At 45.2% G+C, this 26697-nt stretch overlaps 2 protein-coding genes across 2 annotated transcripts; both read right to left on the bottom strand.

Moving 5' to 3' along the window:
* Window positions 1-55: 55 nt before the first annotated feature.
* LOC117594120 (zinc finger protein 135-like) lies at window positions 56-3311 on the bottom strand. The gene is made up of 2 exons (XM_034291096.1): window positions 1618-3311; window positions 56-1359 (listed from the first exon to the last, which is right to left on the bottom strand). The coding sequence occupies exons 1-2, from the start codon at window positions 1622-1624 to the stop codon at window positions 332-334; spliced, it is 1035 nt and encodes a 344-aa protein (XP_034146987.1). The 5' UTR covers window positions 1625-3311; the 3' UTR covers window positions 56-331.
* Window positions 3312-9728: 6417 nt separating this feature from the next.
* Window positions 9729-25863, bottom strand: LOC105021084. Its single transcript, XM_034290902.1, has 12 exons — window positions 25364-25863; window positions 24133-24257; window positions 23682-23810; window positions 21250-21408; window positions 19986-20097; window positions 19093-19220; window positions 16175-17025; window positions 15332-15386; window positions 14070-14388; window positions 13714-13826; window positions 13175-13286; window positions 9729-12840 (listed from the first exon to the last, which is right to left on the bottom strand). The coding sequence occupies exons 1-12, from the start codon at window positions 25644-25646 to the stop codon at window positions 11819-11821; spliced, it is 3408 nt and encodes a 1135-aa protein (XP_034146793.1). The 5' UTR covers window positions 25647-25863; the 3' UTR covers window positions 9729-11818.
* Window positions 25864-26697: the final 834 nt, after the last annotated feature.

Here is a 26697-nt window from a genome sequence, read left to right as displayed (position 1 = left end):
TCTGTAGTCGAACAAACTTTAAACTGTGAATGCAACTTTCTGCTGATTTGTTTCCCAAAATTCCGGTCACTTTCAGTTTTTCTAGAAATCCGAGATGCAAACTGTTGATTTCCAGCTACTTATTGTTAAGGTAATCAAGTCATTGATCTTTCCTGACATTTTGCAACCATATTTGTAGAATTGTGTATACTTTATTTTGGAGGTTTCACACACACTATACAGTAGGATTTAAATTCATACAAAAACAGAAGGGGTCAAAGTCTAATTAAAATCACTCCCACTGATGTCCGCTGCAGCAACGCCGTACTTTTGATTTCAACACAACTGTCCCTCAAACCCCTCCCTCCCCTCCACCACCTCCGCAAACAGCTGACTGCTGATGCGTCCTGAGGTTGCATATCCAGGCAAAGCGCTTCCCGCAGTGGCTACAGGCGAAGGGCTTCTCCCCCGTGTGGACCCTCTGGTGCTTCTTCAGGTTGCCGGCCTCCGAGAACATCTTGCCGCAGGTCACACACCTGAAGGGCTTCTCGCCCGTGTGCACCCTCTGATGGGCCTCCAGGTTGGACTGACCGGTGAATGCCTTACCGCAGGCTCGGCACACGTAGCTCTTTCTCCTCCCGGTGGCGTCGCGCTGCTGCTGGGCTAGTTGGTTCGCCTGCTGCCCCGCCAGGTTCACCTCGATGTGGGCGAAACCGTTGGCCAAGGCCCCTCTACCCGGCGGTAAAAGCCCTCGTGGGCGGAGTGGCTGGGACGAGGTGCCGGCCCCGGGGGCGTTGGCGGTGGAGGTAGCTGCGTGTTCCGGATGTGTCTGCTGGAGCTGCTGCGCTCTGAAGCGCCGCTGGAGCTGCCTCTGGTGGGCTTGCTGAGACGCTCTCAAAATGGCCGCCCTGCTCCACGTCGGGTGGCCCTGGATGCCCCCGCCCAGAGAGGCTGCTGGAGCTCCCTGACCCCCAGAGAAAGGCACAGTCTCCCCTGTAGGTCTTACAGTCGCTAAGGGGAGCTGGAGCTGGAGCTGGGGCTGGGGCTGGGGCTGAGGGTCGACTATAAGGCAGTCTTGGTCCGTCTCTGTGGTGTCATCGTCAGTGTATGAGCACGAAGGACCACCAGAGGGCGACTCTGACACCGATGTGTCAGGGGCCCAGCGAGTGAAAAAGGTCTCCAGCTCAAACAACGAGTACTCGGATCCTAACGCGCTGTTGGCCGCCCTTTGCTTGAGCTGCTGCTGGGTGGTCGGCGTTTGCGACGCGCCGTCTGGCACCCCCTTGTGGAGACTGGATGTATTGCCTTGGCTCACTGGGCTTCTTGTTGTTCCAAGGCTTTTCTGTGAGGCAGGGACAGGTCTGGAGGGCTCCCCGGTGTCTAGATAAGGATCAGAGGAAAAAGTGCACATTTATTGTAAATACTAGTTCAGGTTCTCTGTCTACTTAAAGGACATGATGCGGACTGTAAGCTCAGGAGATAATTAAACAATAACGCATCAGTCATGAAAACCATATTGAAAACTGTGTCCAGAGCAACAGTTAGCACATTTGACTTAAAGGGTAGTCGAATTGCCTGATTTTACCCAAGCTGTTGATTAGCTCATTGACATTGTTTTTTTCTGTGTTTGCCACTTACAATCCATCGTCAGATCAGGTCCGCTTGTCGGTGTGAGGCCTCCTAAGTTGTGGTCCAGCCTGACTGTTGGGGGAGTTGATTCTGGATCAGCTGCCTGGGAAGAAAAGAGGAAAACAAGACCATGACAAGGTGAATTGTCTTTTAATAAATAAAAGCACAGCACAAACTCATCAGGCTAACAAACACCAGGGGGTGCACAAGTTATGTTGAAATTATATACATCACATTATTTTCATGATTATGGATTTAAAGGTACATTTGAGGCATGACCGTCAAACTCTGCCGTTGTTATTTTGAAAATGGGTGTCTTTGGTAGCACTGAAATTTTGCTGATCTTGATCCCTCACATTCTGCTGGTCTGTATCATGTTCAGGCAGAGCAGAGTGGACAAAGCAGTAGAGCTCAGTAAATAACCGCACCTCGATAACCAAATATGTTATTGATCCCATTATTTTTAAACATTAGATTAGGTGGCATGATGGTGCATTGATCAGGTATCGTTCAAGGCTGCACCTTAAAAATCTAATCTTAAAATTAAGTTGTGTTGATGTGATGTAGGATCTTTTTATTTTAATATTGTGTCACAGTTGAGGAAGTTGAATGTCCTGTGGGAGTAATGTCATAATAACCACATTAATTCGTTCAGTTTTTGCAAAGCAACATTTTAATCTTCTTTTAACATTACAATGTAAGGACATTGATCAACGTTTCACAGAAATGTGACACAATAGATAAATCCCTATAAGAGAAAAGAATTTTGGACTAAAAAAGGATACCATCACCCAACAAGACATTCACCAACTAACCAGTTTCTCAAACTGTGTACAAGCATTTTCTTGGAACTGTGGTTAAAAATACCAATAGGAGAGAAACAATTATCAAATGATTTAGTACATTTGCAGCAATGTCTGGACTTTTACTGGCGTTTGAACATGGACTACATCTTAAACCCGGTGTCATCAATGAACACATCATTCACAGTAAAGTGTTTTGTTCACAGAACATCACCACTGTTAGTTTTCACAGAGAACTTGAAAATCTTTTTGTTTAGGGTAATAAGTAAATAATAGAGCACAAAAATTCTGAACGGCTATTAGCAGCCTCTCAAGGTAAAACTTAAATAAACTATTTAGATTTTCTTCATAACATTGTGCAAATGTACACTTTTCTATTCAAATGTTATATTGTATTGCTCCTATGTCGTCATTTACAACATTCAGAGATCTAATTCGCTGTGTGCTGTGGCCTGTACTTTTCCTGTCATTTGTAGTCCTCTCCATGACATTCACCTTTCCTTACCTAACTATTGAGAATTGTATTTCTGATTGCTAATAGAAAGTTTACAATATTATAAGCTGACTATAAACATTTTACTTTCATATGCACAGAAATAGTTTTCTGGGCAACCTTTTTGCTATTGTAGGGTTTGCTGTGCAATCTACACTCACCTAAAGGATTATTAGGAACACCATACTAATACTGTGTTTGACCCCCTTTCGCCTTCAGAACTGCCTTAATTCTACGTGGCATTGATTCAACAAGGTGCTGAAAGCATTCTTTAAAAATGTTGGCCCATATTGATAGGATAGCATCTTGCAGTTGATGGAGATTTGTGGGATGCACATCCAGGGCACGAAGCTCCTGTTCCACCACATCCCAAAGATGCTCTATTGGGTTGAGATCTGGTGTCTGTGGGGGCCATTTCAGCACAGTAAACTCATTGTCATGTTCAAGAAACCAATTTGAAATGATTCGAGCTTTGTGACATGGTGCATTATCCTGCCGGAAGTAGCCATCAGAGGATGGGTACATGGTGGTCATAAAGGGATGGACATGGTCAGAAACAATGCTCAGGTAGGCCGTGGCATTTAAACGATGCCCAATTGGCACTAAGGGGCCTAAAGTGTGCCAAGAAAACATCCCCCACACCATTACACCACCACCACCAGCCTGCACAGTGGTAACAAGGCATGATGGATCCATGTTCTCATTCTGTTTACGCCAAATTCTGACTCTACCATCTGAATGTCTCAACAGAAATCGAGACTCATCAGACCAGGCAACATTCTTCCAGTCTTCAACTGTCCAATTTTGGTGAGTTCGTGCAAATTGTAGCCTCTTTTTCCTATTTGTAGTGGAGATGAGTGGTACCCGGTGGGGTCTTCTGCTGTTGTAGCCAATCAGCCTCAAGGTTGTGCGTGTTGTGGGTTCACAAATGCTTTGCTGCATACCTCGGTTGTAACGAGTGGTTATTTCAGTCAAAGTTGCTCTTCTATCAGCTTGAATCAGTAGGCCCATTCTCCTCTGACCTCTAGCATCAACAAGGCATTTTCACCCACAGGACTGCTGCATACTGGATGTTTTTCCCTTTTCACTTCATTCTTTGTAAACCCTAGAAATGGTTGTGCGTGAAAATCCCAGTAACTGAGCAGATTGTGAAATACTCAGACCGGCCCATCTGGCACCAACAACCATGCCACGCTCAAAATTGCTTAAACCACCTTTCTTTCCCATTCTGACATTCAGTTTGGAGTTCAGGAGATTGTCTTGACCAGGACCACACCCCTAAATGCATTGAAGCAACTGCCATGTGATTGGTTGATTAGATAATTGCATTAATGAGAAATTGAACAGGTGTTCCTAATAATCCTTTAGGTGAGTGTACAATATACTCTTGAGATACTCAACAAGGCCACTTATAAATTATTAAATACTAACACTGGTACTGTGACTTCTGATTGGTGCTAAAACACTAGCATTTTTGTTTTGCCTATGCTTGTCTGGACTGCTTGCAGGGTAAGGACAACAATTTCACTTTGTAATTTGGGTCAATTATTTCTACGTTCCTTTAATGCCATTTGAAAAATGACTTCTTTAAAAAGAAAGTTTTACCAAATGCCAGGGTTCTGTGTCTAGAGAACATGGTTTTGAAAACTGTAATTTTGTTCCCGGAAATGCTTGTACCCGATTGAGGAAAAACTGTCAAATGTACGGCTATTAAATATGGTTATTCAAACCCATTTACTGATTTTAGGCATAGGCAGGCTAAACCTTTGTGTTAAAAAGCGGGATCATCTAGGCTATCTTCTAAATGCATTCTTAACGGTCACACATTACAGAATTCCTATCACATCATTTTCATATAGCTTTAAAAATCAAAATGAAATATGCTCAGAACCATCACCGGTCAAATGACTCAGAAGAAAATGTTTTACTAAAATTACTGTCTTGAACAGATAAAAAAAATAATAATACAAAAATATAAAACAAAAAGACTCAGATACCCGACCTTAAATATTGCGTAACTGCTAAGACTCGACGCACAAACCTTATAAGCCCTGAAACCAATACAAATACAAGGTGTCAGACCCAAAAAAAATGGAGGTCCCTTTTTTGCCCACGGCTTTCAGTTTATTTCTGGTCAGGTCATATAATTAGTGATAACTTCTGGCCGTAAAAAATATAAAACCATCGGACTGTTTTCCCCTCCTCATTTGGTAACGGAGGGTTGTTATAAAAGCCCCTTCCAGAATTAGAGCTACTGCTGAGGGTGGTGCCGTTTCTGGTGTTTCTTTAAGTTGCTGGGGTCGGCGTAGCGTTCCCCGCAGAGTGGGCAGGCGTACGGCCTCTCCCCCGTGTGAACGTTCTTGTGGATCTTAAGGTTCCAGTACTGAGAGAAATGCTTCCCGCACACGGTGCAGCCGAACGGCCGCTCGCCCGTGTGGGTGCGTAGGTGTGGCTCCAGATTCGCCGGGGAGGAGAAGCCCTTCCCGCAAAACTTGCAGAGGAATGTTTTCTTCCTCACCACTTTCTTCCTACCGCATTTGTACCAATCCTGACCCTGGGGGTCTTCCGAACCCCCCGACGCCACGTCGTGGCCCACCATCTCTGACCCCTCCCTAGGACCCGCGGAAGCCGAGAAGCTTCCGGAGCCTTCGCCGGAGAAACCCCTGTGCTGGCCCATCTCTGAGCCGGCGGGGCCCAACCTGCCTCCCATGATCAGCCTGCCTAGACTGGGGCCTGCTGGGTAGGAGATACTGAGAGAGGACGGCCCTGGGACACTAGCGTCGCCCCCGTTCGTCCAGAGCAGAGGAGGGAGGGTTTGGCTGTCGAACGACGAGCGGCCATAGCTGACCTCCGTGGTGGCGTGGTGCCTGGTCGTCCCTGGGTGGTGGTGGGTGTGGTCCGGCGGGGACGTTCGGTGCGGGGCCTCCAAAGGCAAGGTTCCTGCTCTGTAGTCGTCTGTGCTGGACTCTTCGACATCTGGAGGGCACATAGAAATGCAGAGGACAGAATCAATCACAGGGACATGGGTTTTTTTTTCGGGAGGTTATTTTACAGGGTGAATATGACAAAGAACACTTACTTATTTTCAGCAACAACCGGGGAACAATTTGGGGTTTGGTCAGGGACAGATTTTTCACCAAGCCAGCTTGGAGATTAGCTTTGTTTAATGGCTAAATGCTAAGCTACCCTGCTTCCCCAAACATAATGATACAGGGCTTGGCAAAAGTATTCAAACTCATGACCAGTTCTCTCATTTTACTTGTATACTGTTTGATATATAAACACAGAAACAGTAATTGTAAGGTGACTTCAAAAATGAAATGTGTTGCAAGTATTCAGCCCCTGTACTGTAAAAACTCCCCGTTTACACAAACACAGAAAATAACCCTAACCAGCACACAGTTACCTTAACATTGACTTCCACCTGTTAACCATTAAAGTTGCTGTCACATGTTCTGGAAAAAACACCCACAGTTGAAGGGTCATTGGTCAGGCTGTGAATCTGAAGGAACATTAAGACCATAAAGCATTCTACTGAAGTTATAGATAAAGTTATAGAAATGCATAGATTGGGAAAAGGGCACAAAATAATATATCTTAATGAGCACAGACAAAGTCTTGCGAGAAGACCTGGGCCAAAATCACTCTGACACAGTGTGCTTACTTACCAAAAGACATAAAGCTGCTAGCGCAGCAATACTAATGCAAGTTTTTTCAAAATTGTTCCCATCATGAAACCAAGGTCACCTTACAGTAAATAAGTTTGTGTTTGTGTTTTAGGGACAATATATCAAACAGAACTAAATGTATATTTTCCACTGGTAATTCAGTAAAATTTGAGACTTAGTCAAGGGGTCTGAATTCTTTTGAAAGGCACCGTCCAGTATATCAGATATACCATGATTTCAGAGATGTCTTGGGTATTCTACTTAATATTTGGAGCTAGGAAACTGAACACTGTTACACCATCTGAGCCCCACTGCTATATGAGGTTGTTAGGTGTTGCTTTATGGTCAACTGAAAGATGCACACTTTAATTTCTAAACCCAACCTTCCTCCCATAGTGAATCACCTCGTCCTCCACCCCCAACCTTCCTCCCATAGTGAATCACCTCATCCTCGTCCTCCAACCCCAACCTTCCTCCCATAGTGAATCACCTCGTCCTCCAACCCCAACCTTCCTCCCATAGTGAATCACCTCGTCCTCCAACCCCAACCTTCCTCCCATAGTGAATCACCTCGTCCTCCAACCCCAACCTTCCTCCCATAGTGAATCACCTCGTCCTCGTCCTCCAACCCCAACCTTCCTCCCATAGTGAATCACCTCATCCTCCACCCCCAACCCCAACCTTCCTCCCATAGTGAATCACCTCGTCCTCCAACCCCAACCTTCCTCCCATAGTGAATCACCTCATCCTCCACCCCCAACCCCAACCTTCCTCCCATAGTGAATCACCTCGTCCTCCAACCCCAACCTTCCTCCCATAGTGAATCACCTCGTCCTCATCCTCCAACCCCAACCTTCCTCCCATAGTGAATCACCTCGTCCTCCAACCCCAACTTTCCTCCCATAGTGAATCACCTCATCCTCCACCTCCAACCTTCCTCCCATAGTGAATCACCTCGTCCTCCACCCCCAACCTTCCTCCCATAGTGAATCACCTCGTCCTCGTCCTCCAACCCCAACCTTCCTCCCATAGTGAATCACCTCGTCCTCATCCTCCAACCCCAACCTTCCTCCCATAGTGAATCACCTCGTCCTCGTCCTCCAACCCCAACCTTCCTCCCATAGTGAATCACCTCGTCCTCCAACCCCAACCTTCCTCCCATAGTGAATCACCTCGTCCTCCAACCCCAACTTTCCTCCCATAGTGAATCACCTCATCCTCCACCCCCAACCTTCCTCCCATAGTGAATCACCTCGTCCTCCACCCCCAACCTTCCTCCCATAGTGAATCACCTCGTCCTCCAACCCCAACCTTCCTCCCATAGTGAATCACCTCGTCCTCATCCTCCAACCCCAACCTTCCTCCCATAGTGAATCACCTCGTCCTCGTCCTCCAACCCCAACCTTCCTCCCATAGTGAATCACCTCGTCCTCCAACCCCAACCTTCCTCCCATAGTGAATCACCTCGTCCTCCAACCCCAACCTTCCTCCCATAGTGAATCACCTCGTCCTCCACCCCCAACCTTCCTCCCATAGTGAATCACCTCGTCCTCGTCCTCCAACCCCAACCTTCCTCCCATAGTGAATCACCTCGTCCTCCAACCCCAACCTTCCTCCCATAGTGAATCACCTCGTCCTCCACCCCCAACCTTCCTCCCATAGTGAATCACCTCGTCCTCGTCCTCCAACCCCAACCTTCCTCCCATAGTGAATCACCTCGTCCTCCAACCCCAACTTTCCTCCCATAGTGAATCACCTCATCCTCCACCCCCAACCTTCCTCCCATAGTGAATCACCTCATCCTCCACCCCCAACCTTCCTCCCATAGTGAATCACCTCGTCCTCCACCCCCAACCTTCCTCCCATAGTGAATCACCTCATCCTCCACCCCCAACCTTCCTCCCATAGTGAATCACCTCGTCCTCCACCCCCAACCTTCCTCCCATAGTGAATCACCTCGTCCTCCACCCCCAACCTTCCTCCCATAGTGAATCACCTCGTCCTCCACCCCCAACCTTCCTCCCATAGTGAATCACCTCATCCTCCACCCCCAACCTTCCTCCCATAGTGAATCACCTCGTCCTCCACCCCCAACCTTCCTCCCATAGTGAATCACCTCGTCCTCCACCCCCAACCTTCCTCCCATAGTGAATCACCTCGTCCTCCACCCCCAACCTTCCTCCCATAGTGAATCACCTCGTCCTCCACCCCAAGCCTCCACTCACCCTCCTGGAGGTTGATGTCTCCTCCCTGAGGGTCCAGTTCCTCTACTTTGATCAGGAGGATGTCAGGGTCACTGTCCTCCACACACGCAGGCTGGAAGCACAGGGATGGAACACATTAGATATGGCAAATACTACTATTTAATAATAAATACAAATGGAAACATACACACAAAAAGGTTTGCATACACAAAAAAAGACATCAAATCTAATTGAAATAGATGTTTATAGTGAGTAAAGTGTTATTTAAAAATAAATTAGTAAATTAAGTGAATACATTTAGAAAACACCATTACTGTGTATTCAGAATATATATTGGGACCAATGCATATGAATTAATGCACATCTAATATATGTTAAAGATTAAGGACCTACAGATATTTACATTCCTGACATGTTATATCATTTGATTATTTAATAAAATGACTTAGAAGTTGTGATTATTGGAACTGATGAAATATTGTTTTGATATATATATAGGCAGATTTCTTTGGCATTTCTCTTCAATCACATAATGCAAACTTCTTGGCAGATGAACATTTGGGTCAGTGCACAGATGTCCTACAAAGGTCAAAGGAAATCTTCTCAGCGGCGCCCAGTGTAGATCAGTGGATTACAGACAGAGATGCCTTGTCCAATTGCGCTTTAGCGAGTAAGCGCCCGCAAACTCAATTGCAGTTGTTTGCTGGGGAATACGCTCTCCTCCAGTGCATATGTGCCAGTGCATATGTGCCAGTAAATTCCTAGTGGGATGAGCAGTGTGAAATGGAACAGGGCAGCTTGGCGAAATGTGCTTTGGAGCGTGTCTCTTTCTCCCCCCTGCTGCAGAGAGCAGAAAGGTCGTAATCGCAAATTAAACATAATTAAATTGTATGAAAAAAACTAAAAGACAATTGGCTGAATCAGGATTTAACAAATGTGATTTCACAGTATGATACTTTTGTTGTTGTTGTTGCAGGGATATTTCAAATTGACATGGAGCTTCTTAGGTGACATTTGACAGACTTTGAAGCAACTCTGGGTAGTTTTCCTTTTTGGTAAATGGTTTGGTTAAAGGTCCACTCCTTTTTTCCTTAACCTGCCAAATAAACCACCATTAACTATGAATCTCAATAAAGACAGAAACCTTAGTGTAAGGAATGTACTTTATTCATAGTAGTTCCATATCATCGCTGTCTGATGAAAATGTATCTCCAAAAGATAAACATTTCAGGAAACCGAAACTTGAGATTTCTATTCACAAGCATGCAATTGTGAAATGTCATGAGCTGTTTTGGATACTTTGTCTTGGGTTTAGATTCATGAAATGTCTAGAGTACATTGAAGGGAGTTACTGCTTTCAAAAAAAAAATCCAAATTTGCTAGCATTTCCTAAAATCAGACAGCGAAGATATGTATAAACACAAAAAACAAACCTCAAATACAGTCTGACACACTGACTTAGAAGAAGCAATGTAATATGTTGACTTTTTGGGATAAAGTAATGTAACTATAACAAACTGCCACTCCTTCATAAATGGGCATTCAGAAACTTATTTACAAAGTTAATGTCATCAATGTCAAATATTCCCATAGCATTGTATGTACAGTACCTTTTCAACCACATTGTATTTACACAAATTTGTAGAAGCAATATGTAGAATACTGCATTATAATAATAGAAAATGTCCTTAATATCTGCAGTAATATAGTGGGGGTAAAACACAGAGTTGGTCTGATGATTCATGAGCTAAAACATCGCAAAAAATATTTTTCATGTAATTATTTCTTTAAAACATGCAGAAATGTGTTTACATTCGTGGTAGGGAAATGTTTTCCTTTCCTTATCAGAACCGTACCTTAGCAAAAATCTTTTTAATTGTGCCCTTTTGCATCTATATTTATGTTCAATATAGTGGAACGATAGTGTTTCATAAACTGTATGGATACAAACCCTGATTCTAAAATACAGACTCTGTTTAGGACAACAGAAACCGTACTGTGTTCGGTTGTCAAACAGAGGCGGCAACGCTCTCGCCATCAACGTCAACAAGAGACTTGCACATCCATCAAGCACAGTGACGGACAATCCCTCTGTTCTTTTCAGGTCGCTAAAATTCTACATAGTCCCCTACATTTCTGTTTATTTGAGAAAACTAGCAGTGAAAACTTGGGTGAAAAGGATTGCGCCGTCTAAATTGCATTGAAACACGTTTAAAACAAAACATTAATTGCTGCTGGGCCAAATGTAAAACGTTCTAGTGCAAAAGGAAAGTGGCAGCAATTCGACACACAATGCCTTCAACCAGAACTATCCTTTGTTAAACAATAACCATAAATACCTCCATCTTATTTTGGACTAGATATTTACTAGGTTTAGGAAACGCCAGGGGCCGCACTGTAATATTTTACCACAATACTTGGTTGCCAATATGATATGCATGGTGATGTTTACAACTCTATATGCTTCGCGATTCAATACTGTAATTTTATTGTGATTTAATGTTACAAATATATTGATTACCATGTCTACTGCAAAAGAGAGAGTCATGCAAAAAAACAGCCATGGAAATAAAAAGTTGAAACATTTTGGCTCGCTATATTAAATGATGGAGAACCAGTTGGTAAAGGAAACACTGGAACTGTAGCACAGGTACAGTCAACTATCGCTAACTAGAGAATGAATATACTGTCAAAAATAATGAGATTATCTAATGTAGCCCCTCCCCCAATAGTCACCTGGCCTCAAATCAGCTGATATGACATATTTTACGTACACATAAACAAAGCAACCCGTCATGCCCCAGATTATTTACATGCACTTATCGGACACAGACTAAGGAGTTGTGATTCATAATGACAGATCCTGGAGCAGTGTTTGTTGGTTCTTAACCAAATGTTAGGTTACGCCATGACTCATTTTGGATCATACGGCTGGGTCCTTCTGGCTAGAGACATCAAATTGGTTTCTAGTACTCGGTGGAAACTTGATATAGTTTTAGGTATAAGGAGGAAAGCGGGCGAGTTTCGGGCCTCGGCCGTGCCCTAGGTGAAGCTCATGTCTCCGCTCATGTCCGGTGGGTAAACGTCAGGATGGTTCCTCTCCTGGTGGGTCTTAAGGTTGCGTATCCAGGCGAATCCTTTCCCACAGAGCTCACAGTGAAAGGGCTTCTCCCCTGTATGGACCCTCTGGTGCTTCTTCAGGTTGCCGGCCTCCGAGAACATCTTCCCGCAGGTGTTGCACCTGAACGGCCTCTCGCCCGTATGGGTCCTCTGGTGGATCTCCACTTTCTTGGGCCGGTTGAAGGCCTTGCCGCAGAAGTTGCAGATGAACAGTTTCTCGCGGGCGCTGGTCCGGTGCGGGACCTTGCCACCCCTGGTCAGGGGGAAGCCGGTGTTCCTGCCGCCGTGGGCCCACCCGTTGGCGTCGGACGTTGACGGCATCGCGCCGTCGGAGCGCGACTGGGGCGGCCCGGCCACGTTGCCGTGGTCGCCGTGGAATCTGCCTCCTCCGCCCGACGTTGCGACGTCGCCGTCCCACTCATCCACCCGCTCCCCCCCTTCCTCCTCCGAGTCGACATTCAGAACCTCCTCCCGTTTCCCGGCCTGACGCCGGTGGATGGTGACCGAGGTGGGGGGCGGAGCTTGCCGCCGATGGCCGGACTGAAACGAGGCGGCGGCCTCCGCGACCGTGCTGTACGAGCAAGATGGCCGCCCAGTCCCGGCCACCTCTGCCTGGTCGCCGTCGGTAAAGAACGAGCTCAGCGGGCCCATGCCGTCCCCTCGGCCGTCATCATCACCACCAGCAGCACCGTACATGTCAAACTCAGTAGGGTCTGGGTGGGGCTGATGCAACAGTCCTGCGCGCTGGGGTTCACTGTCAGACTTAAGGTGAGGGAGAGGTGCGGAGCCACTGACCTCCACACGGTGCCTGCTCCTGGGGCCTTGATGCTGCTGCTGAGGCTGGCTGAGCTGCTCTGGGCCCTGGCCCGAGGTGGGTGGGTGGGACGGGGCTTCCCCGGGACCGGTTCTACCGCCGCTTCCGCGAGGGCCACACTCAACCATTCCTGGGGGAGGAGAATAGAGTGCGAGGGTGAGCTAGGCCAAGTCAAAAGGTGTGGGGAGGTGGAGTACAGTGGGGAGAATGGACGTTAAGGGGGAAGATCACCCGTTTTATGTGTGGCCTTATCGTCACTCTTTATCCATTGGTGACTCTTACTTGCAGAGCTGGTGTTACATGAGCTCTTTGGTCTCTACTGGGCGATCGGTTACTATATTTGCCACCAATTACGATTGCAGCACTATAAGCCCTAACCCTGGTCTGGTCATTATTTATGAAGGCAAGTACAGTTTCTGTGGTTGAGTGTATATACACACACATGCACGCACGCACACACTCACCGTCCTCTCTTATCAATGGTACGTCATCTCCTTCTGTGTCTCCCAGGGGATCCTCCATACGCTCCTCTTTGACCAGCAGAGAGTCCGGCTCCACGAGCTGCAGATCTGACGACTGAAAGACAGAAAAGTAAGGAATTAACCCCAGAAATATACAACACAACATGGGTGGCGATAACCTACTAGTGACAGATGCTGCCCAGTGGCCAAAATCACTAAAATGGCTTTTGTATGGTATAGAAGTGATAATGAATCAATAAAGCCTGAAAGGGTAAGGTATATGGGCAATATACCATGACAATGGTGCACCTTAGATACATTATTGCTATAGTTAACTGGTTACCAATGTAATAGGTTGTAAACATTTATTTATCATAACCGCATATTCTGGTACACAACCGCCATCTGTAGATCCGTATTCAGGCCATGAAAAAACATTGTAAAGGTTGTTTATAAATACAACTATTTGCCTAACCATATTTGTTTTGTTAACTGTTAAAGACATGTATAACCAGTATTACAGGATTGATTCTTGAACTTGCCTCGTCTTGGATGGGGCTGGGATGCATCTGAGAGCTGTTACTGTGGTCGTTGTTAGCGCCAGGGCCTCCTGACCACATACCCATGGGATCCAGCTGTCGGTCATAGACGACACCTACAATAAAAGAACATTGGATTAAACAACATCAAGAGCACCTATTCATAAATGTACGTTAACTCAAGAACACATTAACCTACATGAGCTTGTTCATATTAAACTATTAAAGATGTGGGTGATGGTGGTGGTGGGGGAGGGGGGGTAGTTAATTACACATCCGATTGGACGGTTTTTCGGTAGGAGTTTTTGGTCAGGGTAATAAATATATATCGGAGATGTTATTACAACAATTCTTCTTACCACTTGATGACGACGACCCTCTGAATTTCTCGTTTGTGTTGATGTGGACTCTGCTGTTGGGACGGCTGTTCATTGCGCTTTCCCGTAGCCTTCGCTCCGCGTAACCGCGGGCCATCTTCAACTCCAGAAGATGTAGCTTTCGTTTCAGAGCTTTGTTCTCCCTTTGGCATTGTGACATTTGCAAACTTACAACCGCATAGTCGTCATCTACGAGTTTGCAAATTTCTGCCACGGCTGCATTAGCTAATACCTCCATAATGGAAGCTAGCTGCGTCTGGAATGCAAGGCGACCCGACATTTTTGGACTGGCTTGCGAGCACTAAAAGTCGATAAATACAGTTTCATGCGACGTACTGGAGAAATATAATCCCGCTTACTTCAAATTTCCTCAATGATAAAGTTGGACGAAGTGATGAAACATAAATAGTGACGTAAAAACATTAGCTACCTTTCAGGCTAGCACTGAGACTCCATTTTCTTCCTTTTCTCTGTGTGCTCGGTTCTGTGGTGGTCGTTTCCGGTGATTGAAATGTTACCGTACATCACCTAAAAGAATGGCTGAGATGTTTGGCAATTTAGAAAGCCAAGGGACTTTTGAGCAATTTTATTTCTAAACTTAAAAAACAGAAAGAACAGAAATATCAAAAAATAAATCATGTATTCATTTATTGATACATTTGTTAACATTGTAAGGTGTTACAAAAAATAATTAATAGATCATAGTCAATAAACTGAGCGGAATTCCATTATAATACTTCCTTAAAACAGTGATTTTCGCTCACACAAACAACCAGTCTGTATCTTGTGGGAATCTGAGCATACACCTATTTAAATACCTATTTAACACATTGATCTACCGGACAATTAAGGAGTATTGTTTTATATTTCAACTAAGTTTCTCACTCCAAAATAGACAATCGCTAAAAATGAGCAAAAAGGCTGTTTGAAATGTACAACCCAGGTATTCTACACAAATTACACATTTCTCAAATAATAAAATGTATTTCCCCCCGAAAAAAAGGTGTCCTAATTATGTGTTTTTCTATAACCTTCTAATGAAATCCTTAGAATAAGGGACGGAGAACACATCAGACGGGATCTTAGACCACTCCTCCACATATAATATTTTCAGATCAGATCTCCTTGGATTGCCGTCTTCAATTCAAACCACAGCTTTTAAGCAGCAACATATTGTGAATTCTTGTGGAGATTGTGACCAAATTACAATTTCTTTGTGAATTTTGTAGTGTGCTTGGGCTTACCGTCTTGTGGACAAACGCCAGAGTCCTTGCAAAGACAACCATGGTCTGGGCTAAACTGTTGGTAGTTGGTAAAGATCACCTTAAGAAGGGCCTTAGGACCACTGGACCAGCCCAATAACTTCAAAGATCCACCAGCATGTTTTACACGTGTGAGGTTCGTTTCTGGATGCGCATCCTTCTTTCAACACCAAACCCTGTGCATGTCCAAAGAGCTCTATTTAAATGTCATTAGACCATAGTGCCCAGTTCCAAACCAATTTCTACAGCTATTTAGCAGGTACAGGTGCTTACATTAGTTGGGTGCTCTCAATTTTTTATTTTTTTTTGGAGACCTCTTGGATTCTTCTCACCCCCCCCCCCAAAACCATCTTTAAGACAGCGCGTGGGGGCAAGATGCTCGTGTTCTAATTAGTTACTTTTTGATTAGTGGCCTAATAAGGAACATTTGTATAATTAGGTTTTTAGCATTTGTTTTTGTACACATTCCATGATTTATAAATGTCAACAATAGTTCATCTTTTTTATTTTCTGAGTTATTTACCTTTCCCATGGTGATAGACGATAAATGGACTTCACAAGACCTAGATGTACTTTCAGAAAGCAGAATCTTAAGATTTTAACTGATTTTATTTACCCAAATCCTAAGGGGTGCCAATTATTTTGAAACAGGACTTTTGAGAAAAAACACCCCTCCGCGCAACCTCGTTCCTATAAATGAATAATCTTCACAGATTTTTTTTTAGCAATGGCGTTGCTTATTTTAAACAGCCTTTTTTTGCTCCAGTTCATCAACCATGCCCATCACTTAGCAGGCCACTGTACATCGTGCCACACTGTTATGACTTCTCTCCATTGTGGACACTCCTATGTCTGATGAGGTTACTCAGGAAGGAGAAGCTCTTGTAACACAGCTTGCACTTGAAGGGCCTCTCCTTGGTGTGAACAGTCTGGTGCTTCTTCACGTAGTTCGCCTCTGCGAAGCGCTTCCCGCACGTGGGGCACGCGTACGGCTTGTCGGCGTCTGTCCGGACGCTGGGCCTCCCCCGTTGCGCGCCGATGACTCGAGCCATCGTCTGGGTGTAGTTCGGGGTTTGTGCCACACTGGAGGCCAAGTACCTCTCGTGGTGAACGCCTAACCTGACCCTGTCGGTACTCCCTGGGTGAACCTGAGGTAGTTGAGGAAGGGTAGACCCGGGCTCAGGTCCAGGCCTCCTATGAGCCCAGTCACTAGCCATTAGTTGAGCGCCCGAAGGAGACGACATTCCTCCCGAAACACTGCCACCTCGGAGAACTCCCGGAGCTCTCTGTGAAGGCTGAAGTCCGGGGTGACCTGCTCGGCTCAGCGTGGATACTGTAGAGTTTGTATCGTACGAACAGGAAGGTCTGTCAGCCCCGTGCCCAGCTCCATCCCTGGAGTGAGGCTGTGAGGTGAAGGTCCTCGGCTGCACACTGGAGCCTCGGTTGTGGTTGTTCAGCCCCCCTGTCCACTGGGCGTGTTCTGGCTGGTGGTGATGGTGGTGGTGGTGGAGTCGCTGTACATCACGGTTGGGTCCTGGCTCTGGCTCCGGGAGGAAGCCCGACGGGTCTGGATCCAGAGTCTGGATCCGGGGCCAAGGTTTGTGACCGGTCGACTCAGATGTCCAGTCTCTCCTGGCAGCAACACTGGATATCAGCAGGTCCTCTTGGCCCGCAGACTGCCAACACAAATTGTACAGAAGAGCATGTGGTTAAATAACACACAAACAGAATATAAAACGGTAACCAAAAATAAGCCCACTGCAACTTAACTACCTCAAAGACTGTAACTTAACTACCTCAAAGTATGCAGCCATTGGAGTTTATTATTACATTTGGTTCCCAAAATGTGTTGAATCAGGAACGAAGTAAATCTTTATGAGAAAAGATTAAACTTATTTGCAGGGACTAAGAGATTATTTTTAATATAATTTAAATAAAAGCTTAATACACTCACATGGGGACTTTGAAAAACTGTTCTTTTATTGCACAAAGCATCACAAAAACTTTTCTGACTATTCAAAGAGTTGAGTTTCTTCAAACCTTGTAACCAAGCTTCGATATATATTTTTTAAAATCTTTTGGAAAAGGTTCGACATTACACACAGCTTCAATACTTAATGAATTCAAAATCCAAAGAAGGTTGTCACTTTTAATTGGTGAAGCACTTTTACAGATATTGTCATATGACCACCATTAACATATCTACTCTGCCTTATCATCATCACTGTCTCCTTAGTTAACATCACCCAGTGTCCTACTGTATCCCACGCCATAAAAACTAAAAACAAACTTAAGGGTCATTTCACCCATTTCAAAAGTTGACTCTTTCTATGTCTGATGTGTGTTTTCTTTCCCTATTTTGTTGTGGTAAAGAGAAAACGGTTTGTTACTTTAGAATGGACTATGTGATGGATGACAAGTGATTCAATATATGGAATGGCTGGAGGTTCCCCCGAAGAGACAGTTGAAGACCTCTGCACCAAATCAAACTCACATCACACCTGATTTTTATTCAAATAATGTCTCCCCTCCAGAAAATTTTATATATTTTTTCAAATGTGCTCTAAATCCATGTTTGAATGAAGCTGCTGATAAAAACAACAAAACAATGCAAATATGGGCTTTTGGGATAGTGCAAAGACATTCTGAATTTGATTTGGATTTAATACGGATATGATACAGTTTTGAGGGTTGTAGTGACACAGTATGTGCGCGCCAAAACAAATGGTCAATACGGTCCTACGTGGCTAGCACTTTAAAACATGCTCGGATATGCATTCAGATTCCATTGTCCAATGACAAGGGATGACTCAGCAAAATGTAACAGTGGATTATCTCTGCAAATAAACTGAGTAAAAACAAAATGAAAATGGTTTGGGTAATCAGGCACAGAATGTGTGAAAATAAAGTGTTCTTCCACTTTAATAGTACCGTAACATTGCATCACTCTATTCTTGGCCTGTGTGCATTTTCTGCTGGTGTATCCTGAGGTAGCTCCTCTCGGAGAACCTCTTCCCGCAGTGCGAACAGGCGAACGGCCTCTCTCCAGTGTGGACCTTCAGGTGCATCTTGAGCTGGTGCTGGTGGGAGAACCTCTTGTCGCACTGGGGGCAGCCGAACGGTTTCTCCCCGGTGTGGACCCTCTGGTGCCTCTTCAGGTTGGACGAGTGGGAGAAACTGGCCCGGCACAGGTGGCAGCCGAACGGTTTCTCCCCCGTGTGCATCCTCTGGTGGATCTCCACCTGTTTGGGGAAGCTGAAGGCTTTCCCACAGAACGAACAAGGGAAGCGCTTCTCTTTGCCGCCGCCTTTAGCCATTCCGTCGGGGCCGCTGTCATTGGTGCAGCCGTTGAGTGTCGACCCGCTGGCATTGTCCGAGGCCCGGTTTAGCATTAGGTGAGGGGGTCGAAGGTCAGGGATGGTCTGTGTGGCTGCAGGGTCAATGTTCCAGTTGATGGATCCTATAGGAGGCAGGCTGAAGGCGGCACCTGTTAATGGGTTTACCGGAGGCACCCCCGGTCTCTCGGAATCGCCACCATAGGAGCAGGACGGAGAACAGTCCTGCCGCATACGGACGCCTCCTCGTCCCCGCGGACCGAACCTACGCCACGCTCTGGTCTCAACCAGTCTGTTGTCGTGGAGACTACGGGGGGGCGTTGTTTTGTGTTCGACTGTCTGTTTCTGGCTGAGGTTAACACTGTTGTCCCCCAGCCCAGAGTTGAGGACGCAGTCCCATCCACTGACCTCCACTATGTCGTCTCTGGTCCTGGCCTGCTCAGTGAGATCGTCCCCGGGGACCTTAGCTGCACCCGCCTGGGTCTGGGAATCCAAGATGGCTGCCCAGTCTCCTCTGTTACCCTCCAGCCAACTGCCTGCCGGAAAAGGTTACAGAGCAGACTTTAAAAAATGTCACATGAGCCAACACTGCATACGGAGTTCTTTGAGTTTTACTAGCTGATCAAATTCATACATTGGAAGATGTTTTCATAGTATACTTAAGTTGGATTCATTTGTGAACGGAGTAGTCATGTGCATAAATATCCCATTGACGATGTTCTATCTGTTCTATACAAGCGTTTTTTACTAAAAGAGCAGTGGGTCGGAATTATACCCACGATGCATCAGTACACGTGCCACAGAGGTATCGGCTTAGATCACTGGACCAGTGAGAATCAATGAACATGGAAAATGTTGATTTTCTGGAGAACTGAACATTTCTTTTTGGATATCTCTCGTTGGTCACTGACTTGCAGTAAGATCTATTGATGGAATAGGGCCATTTGGCTCCCACTATTCCTGGGCTCTTAGTTCATACAGGATCACAAGACTTTGGAGAAGGAAAAATAACTGTTTTCCTCTGTCAGGAGGGTGAAACGTGTTTCCAAGCAGACCTGTACTGCAATTAACCCGAGCACACGTCGAAACCTGCCGTTTACTGACGACCAAATCACCTATTTGCAATAGCTATTTCTTGAATTTCATTGGAGATGTGGATGTAACTGAAGAGGGTGTCCCATAAATGTAGACTTCCCAATCTAAACGCGTTACCTGTGTTGTGTGTTTTACATAGCCTTTTCGGCTCATCTTTATCAAAGGTGCAGATAACTTGCCGTGACTCCATGTTTTTATTATAATACCTTGCTCCCCCATCTTTAATCCACTCAGCAGGTCGATGTTGTCTTGCACCTCCTCCATGGCCTCCTCCTTGACGAGCACCAGATCCGGCTTCCCGTAGTCTACCTCCCTGGACTGTAGCAAAGAGAGAGAAAACACGGTGGGTCATGAAATCTGATGTGAGCCGCCCGTGGGCCTCTTTTGGTTGGTCAATGAGGGATCGCTATGCCCACGATCATTCAAATATGGCAGTTGATTTGATACTATGCAAATGTGTTGGTGGATTTGGTTCCACCATTTAATGGTTCAGAGGCAGGTCACAAACTGGAGGGAGGATCACCCAGGCGGCGCCATGTGATCTCTTCCAGTGCTTGGAGTTGATTCCCCAAAAATGTTTTGCTACATTACGTTTGGTTGAAAACGCATCTAGGTGTGTTTTGGGTAACGCTCCAGACCAACTCATTATACATCAGAATCTCAGTCTGGATAACTCCTCTGGACTGAATTAGCAAAATTATGCTGTCCCACAAATCCCTATTTGCGCATTGTCAAGGAAAATCCTTTTGCTTTGTTTTTGTATGAAAGTATTTTGCATTTCATTTATTGACCATGTTAATTCACTTCCAGGTGATTAAATCATCAGTTTCCTGCCATTTGTAATCTCTTGAATGGCCTACAGGTCTCTTTAATTATGGCCTGACTGCCTGCAAACCTGTTGACTGGGTTCACCCGTGGCTTCCTGCCCTAAGGGCATCAGTTGGTTTTAAATGGAGGCCTGTGTTTTCTGTGGTGGGTGGCTGCTGATACAGCATGTTATGCAGGTTTAATCAAAACAAGCCATTTAACCCGAGATCACAACATGTCCTGTTTTCAGTGTGTGATTGCCGGTAAGCTATTTCATACCTTCTTCTAAACAGCATCACAAACACAAGGATTTATTGGACAATGGAAAAAAATAAGCTCCAGAATTAGACTGCTGTAATATGAATCCAACTGGAGTGCGCTGGGACGTTTTACAACATGCTTAGACACATTTTCATAATGCACTGCATGTAAAAAGGGCTCGTGAGTTCAAGTCAAGCACAAGCTCCCCTTTCAAACATAATGCATGGCCCGTGACCCAATCCACAATGTATCTCAGACAATGCTGATCTCAAATCAGTTTCGCTCCCGTTAACTCATTATGAATAACACTACACGGACTGATCCAGGATCAGCCCTCCTACCCTGACAGGCTTCGTGCCTACTGGCCCCAGTACCGTTCGGACTCGTTTAGAGTGGGCTGACCTCAAGGAGACCGTGCGCCGTCCCCCGCCGCTCCGCCGGCTCCTCTGCCGGTTCGGGGGGCGCCGTCTGGTTCTCCTCCTCCACCATTGACTCATCAGGATCCCCCAGAGACTCCTCACAGCCCTCCTCTTTGACCAGGAGGACCTCCGGACTCCCATCCTGGAAGAGACAGGTGAGAGAGATTACACAGACGTCCTCCCTGAGGTACACTGTTAATACACACTTTAACTCTCCGGTATAGATGTGAGACGGTGGTAACTCTGGTCTAAGCTACTTGTTTCTCAACCTGAATGTTTGAAGGCATTTGTTACGTCCTCGTGACCTGGCCATATTGCGTTAGTATTTGTAATGACTGTTGCATGCCTTTGTTGGGGTATGACCCACGAGAAGTCCTCAGAAACAAAAAGATGTTGTGGAAAGAAAACGACTTAACTCGTTAATTAAAGGTTATATTTAATAGAACTCTGGGGGGGGGGGGGGGGGGGGGGTAGAATTTTACTTTATTTAACGGTTTACCCATCCCAATTATATTTAAGTACTGTAGTCACATTTGACTTCATTGTTGCTGAACCCATCACGGTAGACAAATATGTGTGGGGAAATTAAAGTCTGTAAAGATGAAACTAACATGACATGTACAATAGCGTTTGGGTGTGTGGACATGAATGCAGTACTTTGTAGTTGTACATTGGTTATGGAGCAGCTTTATCTAAGAATAATGGGGGGGGGGGGATAAAATGTGATTCATCTTAAAGAGTCTCAATGAAAGTCTTACAATAAAGTCCCATTTTGTGTTTATTTAACAAACAAGTTTAAAACCGACCGCACATACACATCAACAACAAATCTCCACCAACTTGAAAAAACTCCATACATTCTCATTAAGTGAATTAAAGTGAATTAAAGTCATGAAATAGGCATCTGTGAACATCATATAGCTGCAAAGTACGAACATCATCGTAAAGACCATTTAAGCTTTTCTATACCTGTATTCTGCAATGCCAGTATGCACTATTCTGTCCAGGGGTATTCAAAACTGTTGTTATTCAAAATGCCTCAGTGTATCTTTTCTGCTGAAAACACCAATAGAAAGTATTCTTTAATTTTAAAGGTAGACTCAGGATTATTCTACGGGCAGAACCTCAGACATTGCGACGAGCGAAGCAGTTTCTCATATGCACGGGAGACGCCGTTCTCACACGGTCATAGAATAGTTGGATTCACGTCACACTTCTACAGTGCATTAGCCACTGGACAACAATCCTGGAAAAGGTTTGTGAATGTACGTCAATTGCATAGATAGCATGTCAATATCCTCAACACCCGGGCGGGGAAGCGCAGGGCGGAACTCCTCCAGTGTCCAGGGCTGCCATATTTTAGTGTGGATCTTTAATTTAAGGGTTCGGTCTAACCGTCAGAAGCGTTAGAGAACTGTTTCTACATTACGGTGCAGAATGGTTTTTCTGCTGGTGTATCCTGAGGTAGCTCCTCTCTGAGAACCTCTTCCCGCAGTGCGAACAGGCGAACGGCCTCTCTCCCGTGTGGACCTTCAGGTGCATCTTGAGCTGGTGCTGGTGGGAGAACCTCTTGTCGCACTGGGGGCAGCTGAACGGTTTCTCCCCGGTGTGGACCCTCTGGTGCCTCTTCAGGTTGCCGGCCTGGGCAAAGCGCATGTGACACTGGGTGCAGCTGAAGGGTTTCACCCCCGTGTGAACTCTCTGGTGGATCTCCACCTTCTGCGGGCAGCTGAAGGGTTTCCCGCAAAACGTGCAGAGGAACCGTCTCTCTTTAACGCCCGTCGTTGACCCGCCGCTCGGCGGTTTGGAACGCTGGTCATTTGGGTTCGACGCCTGATCGAAAAGGACGCGGCCCTGTGGGTCCGAAGATGCCATCGACGCTGGTTCGCGATCCCGGAACGCGGTTAAAGGGGAGTGGGTCATGAAGTTAAGCTGGGTCTCTAAGTCTTTTCTGTAACCTAAGAAATCTCTGTCTTGCGACTGTCCTTCGCCTAAATGAGTCTCGTCTACGTTCCACATCCGCGGAGCGTCGGCCTCCACTTTCACAGTCACCTCATCTAAGATTATAACCTCCTCTTTCTTATCGAGGCACCTCTCGGTATAAACACCACTGCCGTAACGGTTCCAGTCTCTCGTGGATAAGTCGCTCTGGGTCTCTAAACCCAAAGGCGTGTTGCCGGGTTCCATTGCTCCAGCGTAAGAACAGGACGGATCGCCGGTGTCTAACGCATCCCCATCACCATGAGAACGAGCCGCCCTCTGGCTCTGGTGAAACACGGCAAAGTATTCTGAGCCCGGTGGCCCCGGTCTCTCCTGTTCTGATCTGAGGTCAGTGGTCGGTAGCCCCCTGTGTGTTACAGTTAAAGTCTCATCGTCCGTCTCTGACTTGAGGACGGCGTTCGGCGTTCCACTGACCTCCGTGATGCTGTGTCGGGTCCTGGGCCGGGGTGCAGTGTCGGCAAGGTCCTCCTGGGCCACAGGGGGCGCTGCTCCAGGCTTGACCAGAGACGATCCTCCCGGTTCGGCAGCGTCGCCATCTGCAGACTGAAACCAGGAGAGCAACATCGGCGGATGAGGTCAACCAGAATCGCTCAAGTTCCACTAAGGCAATCAAATGGATGGATGAACGTGAAATGGACATTTTAAGGTGGCCCTTTCTAAAATAATGTGTTTTTCCATCAGTCATTTAGCAGATGCTCGTATCCAGTATGATTCACAGAACCAATAGGGTTAACCGCAATGCCCAAGTAAGGAAACAGATATTTTTTCTTCACTGGAAACAGATATTTTTTTCTTCACATCAATCAACCTTTCTAGTCCGATGCTCTGTCTTCTAGACTACTACTAGGGTCACAAATACACTGACCTCTATTACGATGACGTGCTGGCTGGGAGTTACACTCCCTTCAGTGACTGGTGGATCATCGCTCCATGTGTTGTGTTCAGCTGGCTTCACAAAGCTTCTGTGACCTCCACTGAGATGTCCTTCCCCTGAATGATTGGGAGGGATTGGGAGAAAAGATCTGGTTAGGGTTACTTTATTGATACTACCTTCATTTTTAAAAGGTAAGACTTTACAGAACATGTTGATACTCTATAATCCATTGATTGGGAATCTGGTTAAAATGTGATAGTGTCTTCGAATACCGTCGCTAAGGACAATCAATGCAAACTGTCCATAAATTCACCAAGACAAGCAGATATACATGGTATCCACTTTACTGTGCAACTCTGATTTGGTGTGTGTGTATACACACACGCCAAATACCACTATATATATATATTATTAGTGGTATATGGCCAATTTACCACTGCCAAAAGCACATTGGCAATATAACATAAATCGGTTACCAACGCATGTGATGTCAAACCTGTGGTATACTCTCTTATAAACTGTGTGGTTCAAAATATATACAACAGGTATGAAATCTCCTTTTACTGCTGTGATGACATTGGTAACCAATTTTAAAGAGCAATAATGCATCTCTGGGGTTTATAATATATTGCCAGTATACCACAGCTAAGCAGTGTCCACACTCTGATGCGTTGTGCCGAACAACAGCTCTTAGCCGTGGTATATTGGCCATATACCACACCCGCCCGTTCCTTATTCCTTACCACTCTCAGCCTTTCACCGTTCAGGAGTCTAAGAACACAGTTTATAAATACATATACTGTATATATCAACTATTAAAGCTAAAATGTTTATTTTTTCTAGGGGCACCTAACATTCCAGAGCAAATTCCATGGTGGACATCAAAATATTTACGTGCATATGGAGTAAAATGTGTACTGTTGAAGCCCTGTTATGCTGTCTTTGTGGCCAAGGGAAGAGCCATTGTGGCCATCTCCACTTTAAAGCAATTCATTTTAATCAAAACTGATTGACTGGCAGACTAACTAGATCAGATCAACCTCAGGGTTCTGCCAATGAACATGAAAGCCAATGGCATGTCCATGCTGAAACGTGTTTCATTCAGGACCTCCATTCATCAGTATCCGAACGACCAATGTTGGTTAACACGTTTAAGGTCAGACATGCTCAATGGGTAACGAGGCCATAGGCCGCCCATCGTTGGCATTTTGCCCAAATGTACCTCTTGCCATTCCTCTGTATCGATCAAGGATCTTGACACTACTAGGACGACTGGCGAGGACGCGCTCTCGCATTGTCCTTTCTGCGCGGTCCCGTGCCACCTTCAGTTCCAGTAGCTGTAGTTTCCTTCGCAATGCCCTATTTTCTTTCTGGCTTTGAGAAATTTCCAAACGAAACACGGCATAGTCATCGTCTACGAGTTTACAGATCTCCGCCACGGCTGCATTCGCCAGAACCTCCATGATGGAGGCTATTTGAGTGTGAAAAACCATACCGTTAGCCATTGTTAGCAGCTGTTAGCTAGCTCGCTTTACCTAGTTAACATCTATCTACAAAGTCCTTTCTACAACTCGATTTAAATACTATATTTAGCTATTATCTGAAGCTGTGTAGTGAAATTAGTCATATTTTAAATTCCGTTTTGGTAATAACCGCGTAAAGAACAACAATAAAATCGCTAACGTTTAAGTTCTTCTTGGTCTCTGTTTACTTCCGTTTACGCTGAAGATAAATTATGTTATTGGTTGGCGTCAAAGTTTAAAGGGCGGGGTTAAATGAAAAATTAGTGCGTGTGGTTCGGTTCGGTACTGCAGAGCACATAAACTTGGGAGTGTATTAATTTAACTTAAGATTTATGAGTTTTGGTCGTAAAATGTTTATTCAACTCATGTTAAAATCCTGAATCGAAATAAAAAATTCTGCCAGATCTCTGTAAAAGAATCCTTTGCAAATCAAACGTTTTGTTTTGTCGCAATGAAGACTGGTAAATATGAAACTGTTCTACAATAGCTAATATCTCAAAAAATATATATATTTCCAACCTTTTATAAAAATCTACTTAACAAAGGGTTAATGTTATTTACCTCTCTAAACATGAGAAAAAAGTCTATAGGGAACAGTAGGGGTTGTTTTTCGTCCACTTTCCCAATGAAAACATGACCTGATCCAAGATACTATTTTCTATATTTCTATTATTTTAATGGATCAACTTTAATTTATATTTTTCATGTAAGCATTTCAGTTAGTCAACACCTGATCGTGTTTGAAAATAAATATTCGATTGTGATGTTCTCTGCAGACTAGCTTTTTTCCAGCGGGTGGTTTGGCACAGTTGTTACATTACCAAAGAAAGCAGAGCCAAATCTTGTTTTCTAGAATATCCCATTTTCTATTTTCTAACTTACAGTAATGAGGAAATAGGAATCTTAGCCTTTGAGCCCCAGGCTAAAATACCCAACGTTCTGGGAAGTTTCCCTCCTAAAATGGAAATTTGTTATGATTAAGCCAAATTAGGGAATATCTTTTGGAAGAATGGTGTACCATCCCTCCAGTAGA

This window comes from Esox lucius, chromosome 25, assembly GCF_011004845.1.
Source record: "Esox lucius isolate fEsoLuc1 chromosome 25, fEsoLuc1.pri, whole genome shotgun sequence".
Taxonomy (NCBI): Eukaryota; Metazoa; Chordata; class Actinopteri; order Esociformes; family Esocidae; genus Esox; species Esox lucius.
Note: the sequence above shows the minus strand (reverse complement) of the source record. Positions and strands in the feature narration are given on the sequence as shown.

What these genes read in the sequence shown, in the direction of transcription:
- LOC105021084 (XM_034290902.1), bottom strand. Translation starts at nt 25,646, where the DNA reads ATGGCTAACGGTATGGTTTTTCACACTCAAATAGCCTCCATCATGGAG. An exon ending in TGGCGTTTGTCCACAAGACG is followed by an intron (nt 14,389 to 15,331) that starts GTAAGCCCAAGC and finishes ATCGACTTTTAG; the next exon opens with TGCTCGCAAGCCAGTCCAAA. An exon ending in CCAGCCCCATCCAAGACGAG is followed by an intron (nt 13,287 to 13,713) that starts GCAAGTTCAAGA and finishes TCTGTCTTTCAG; the next exon opens with TCGTCAGATCTGCAGCTCGT.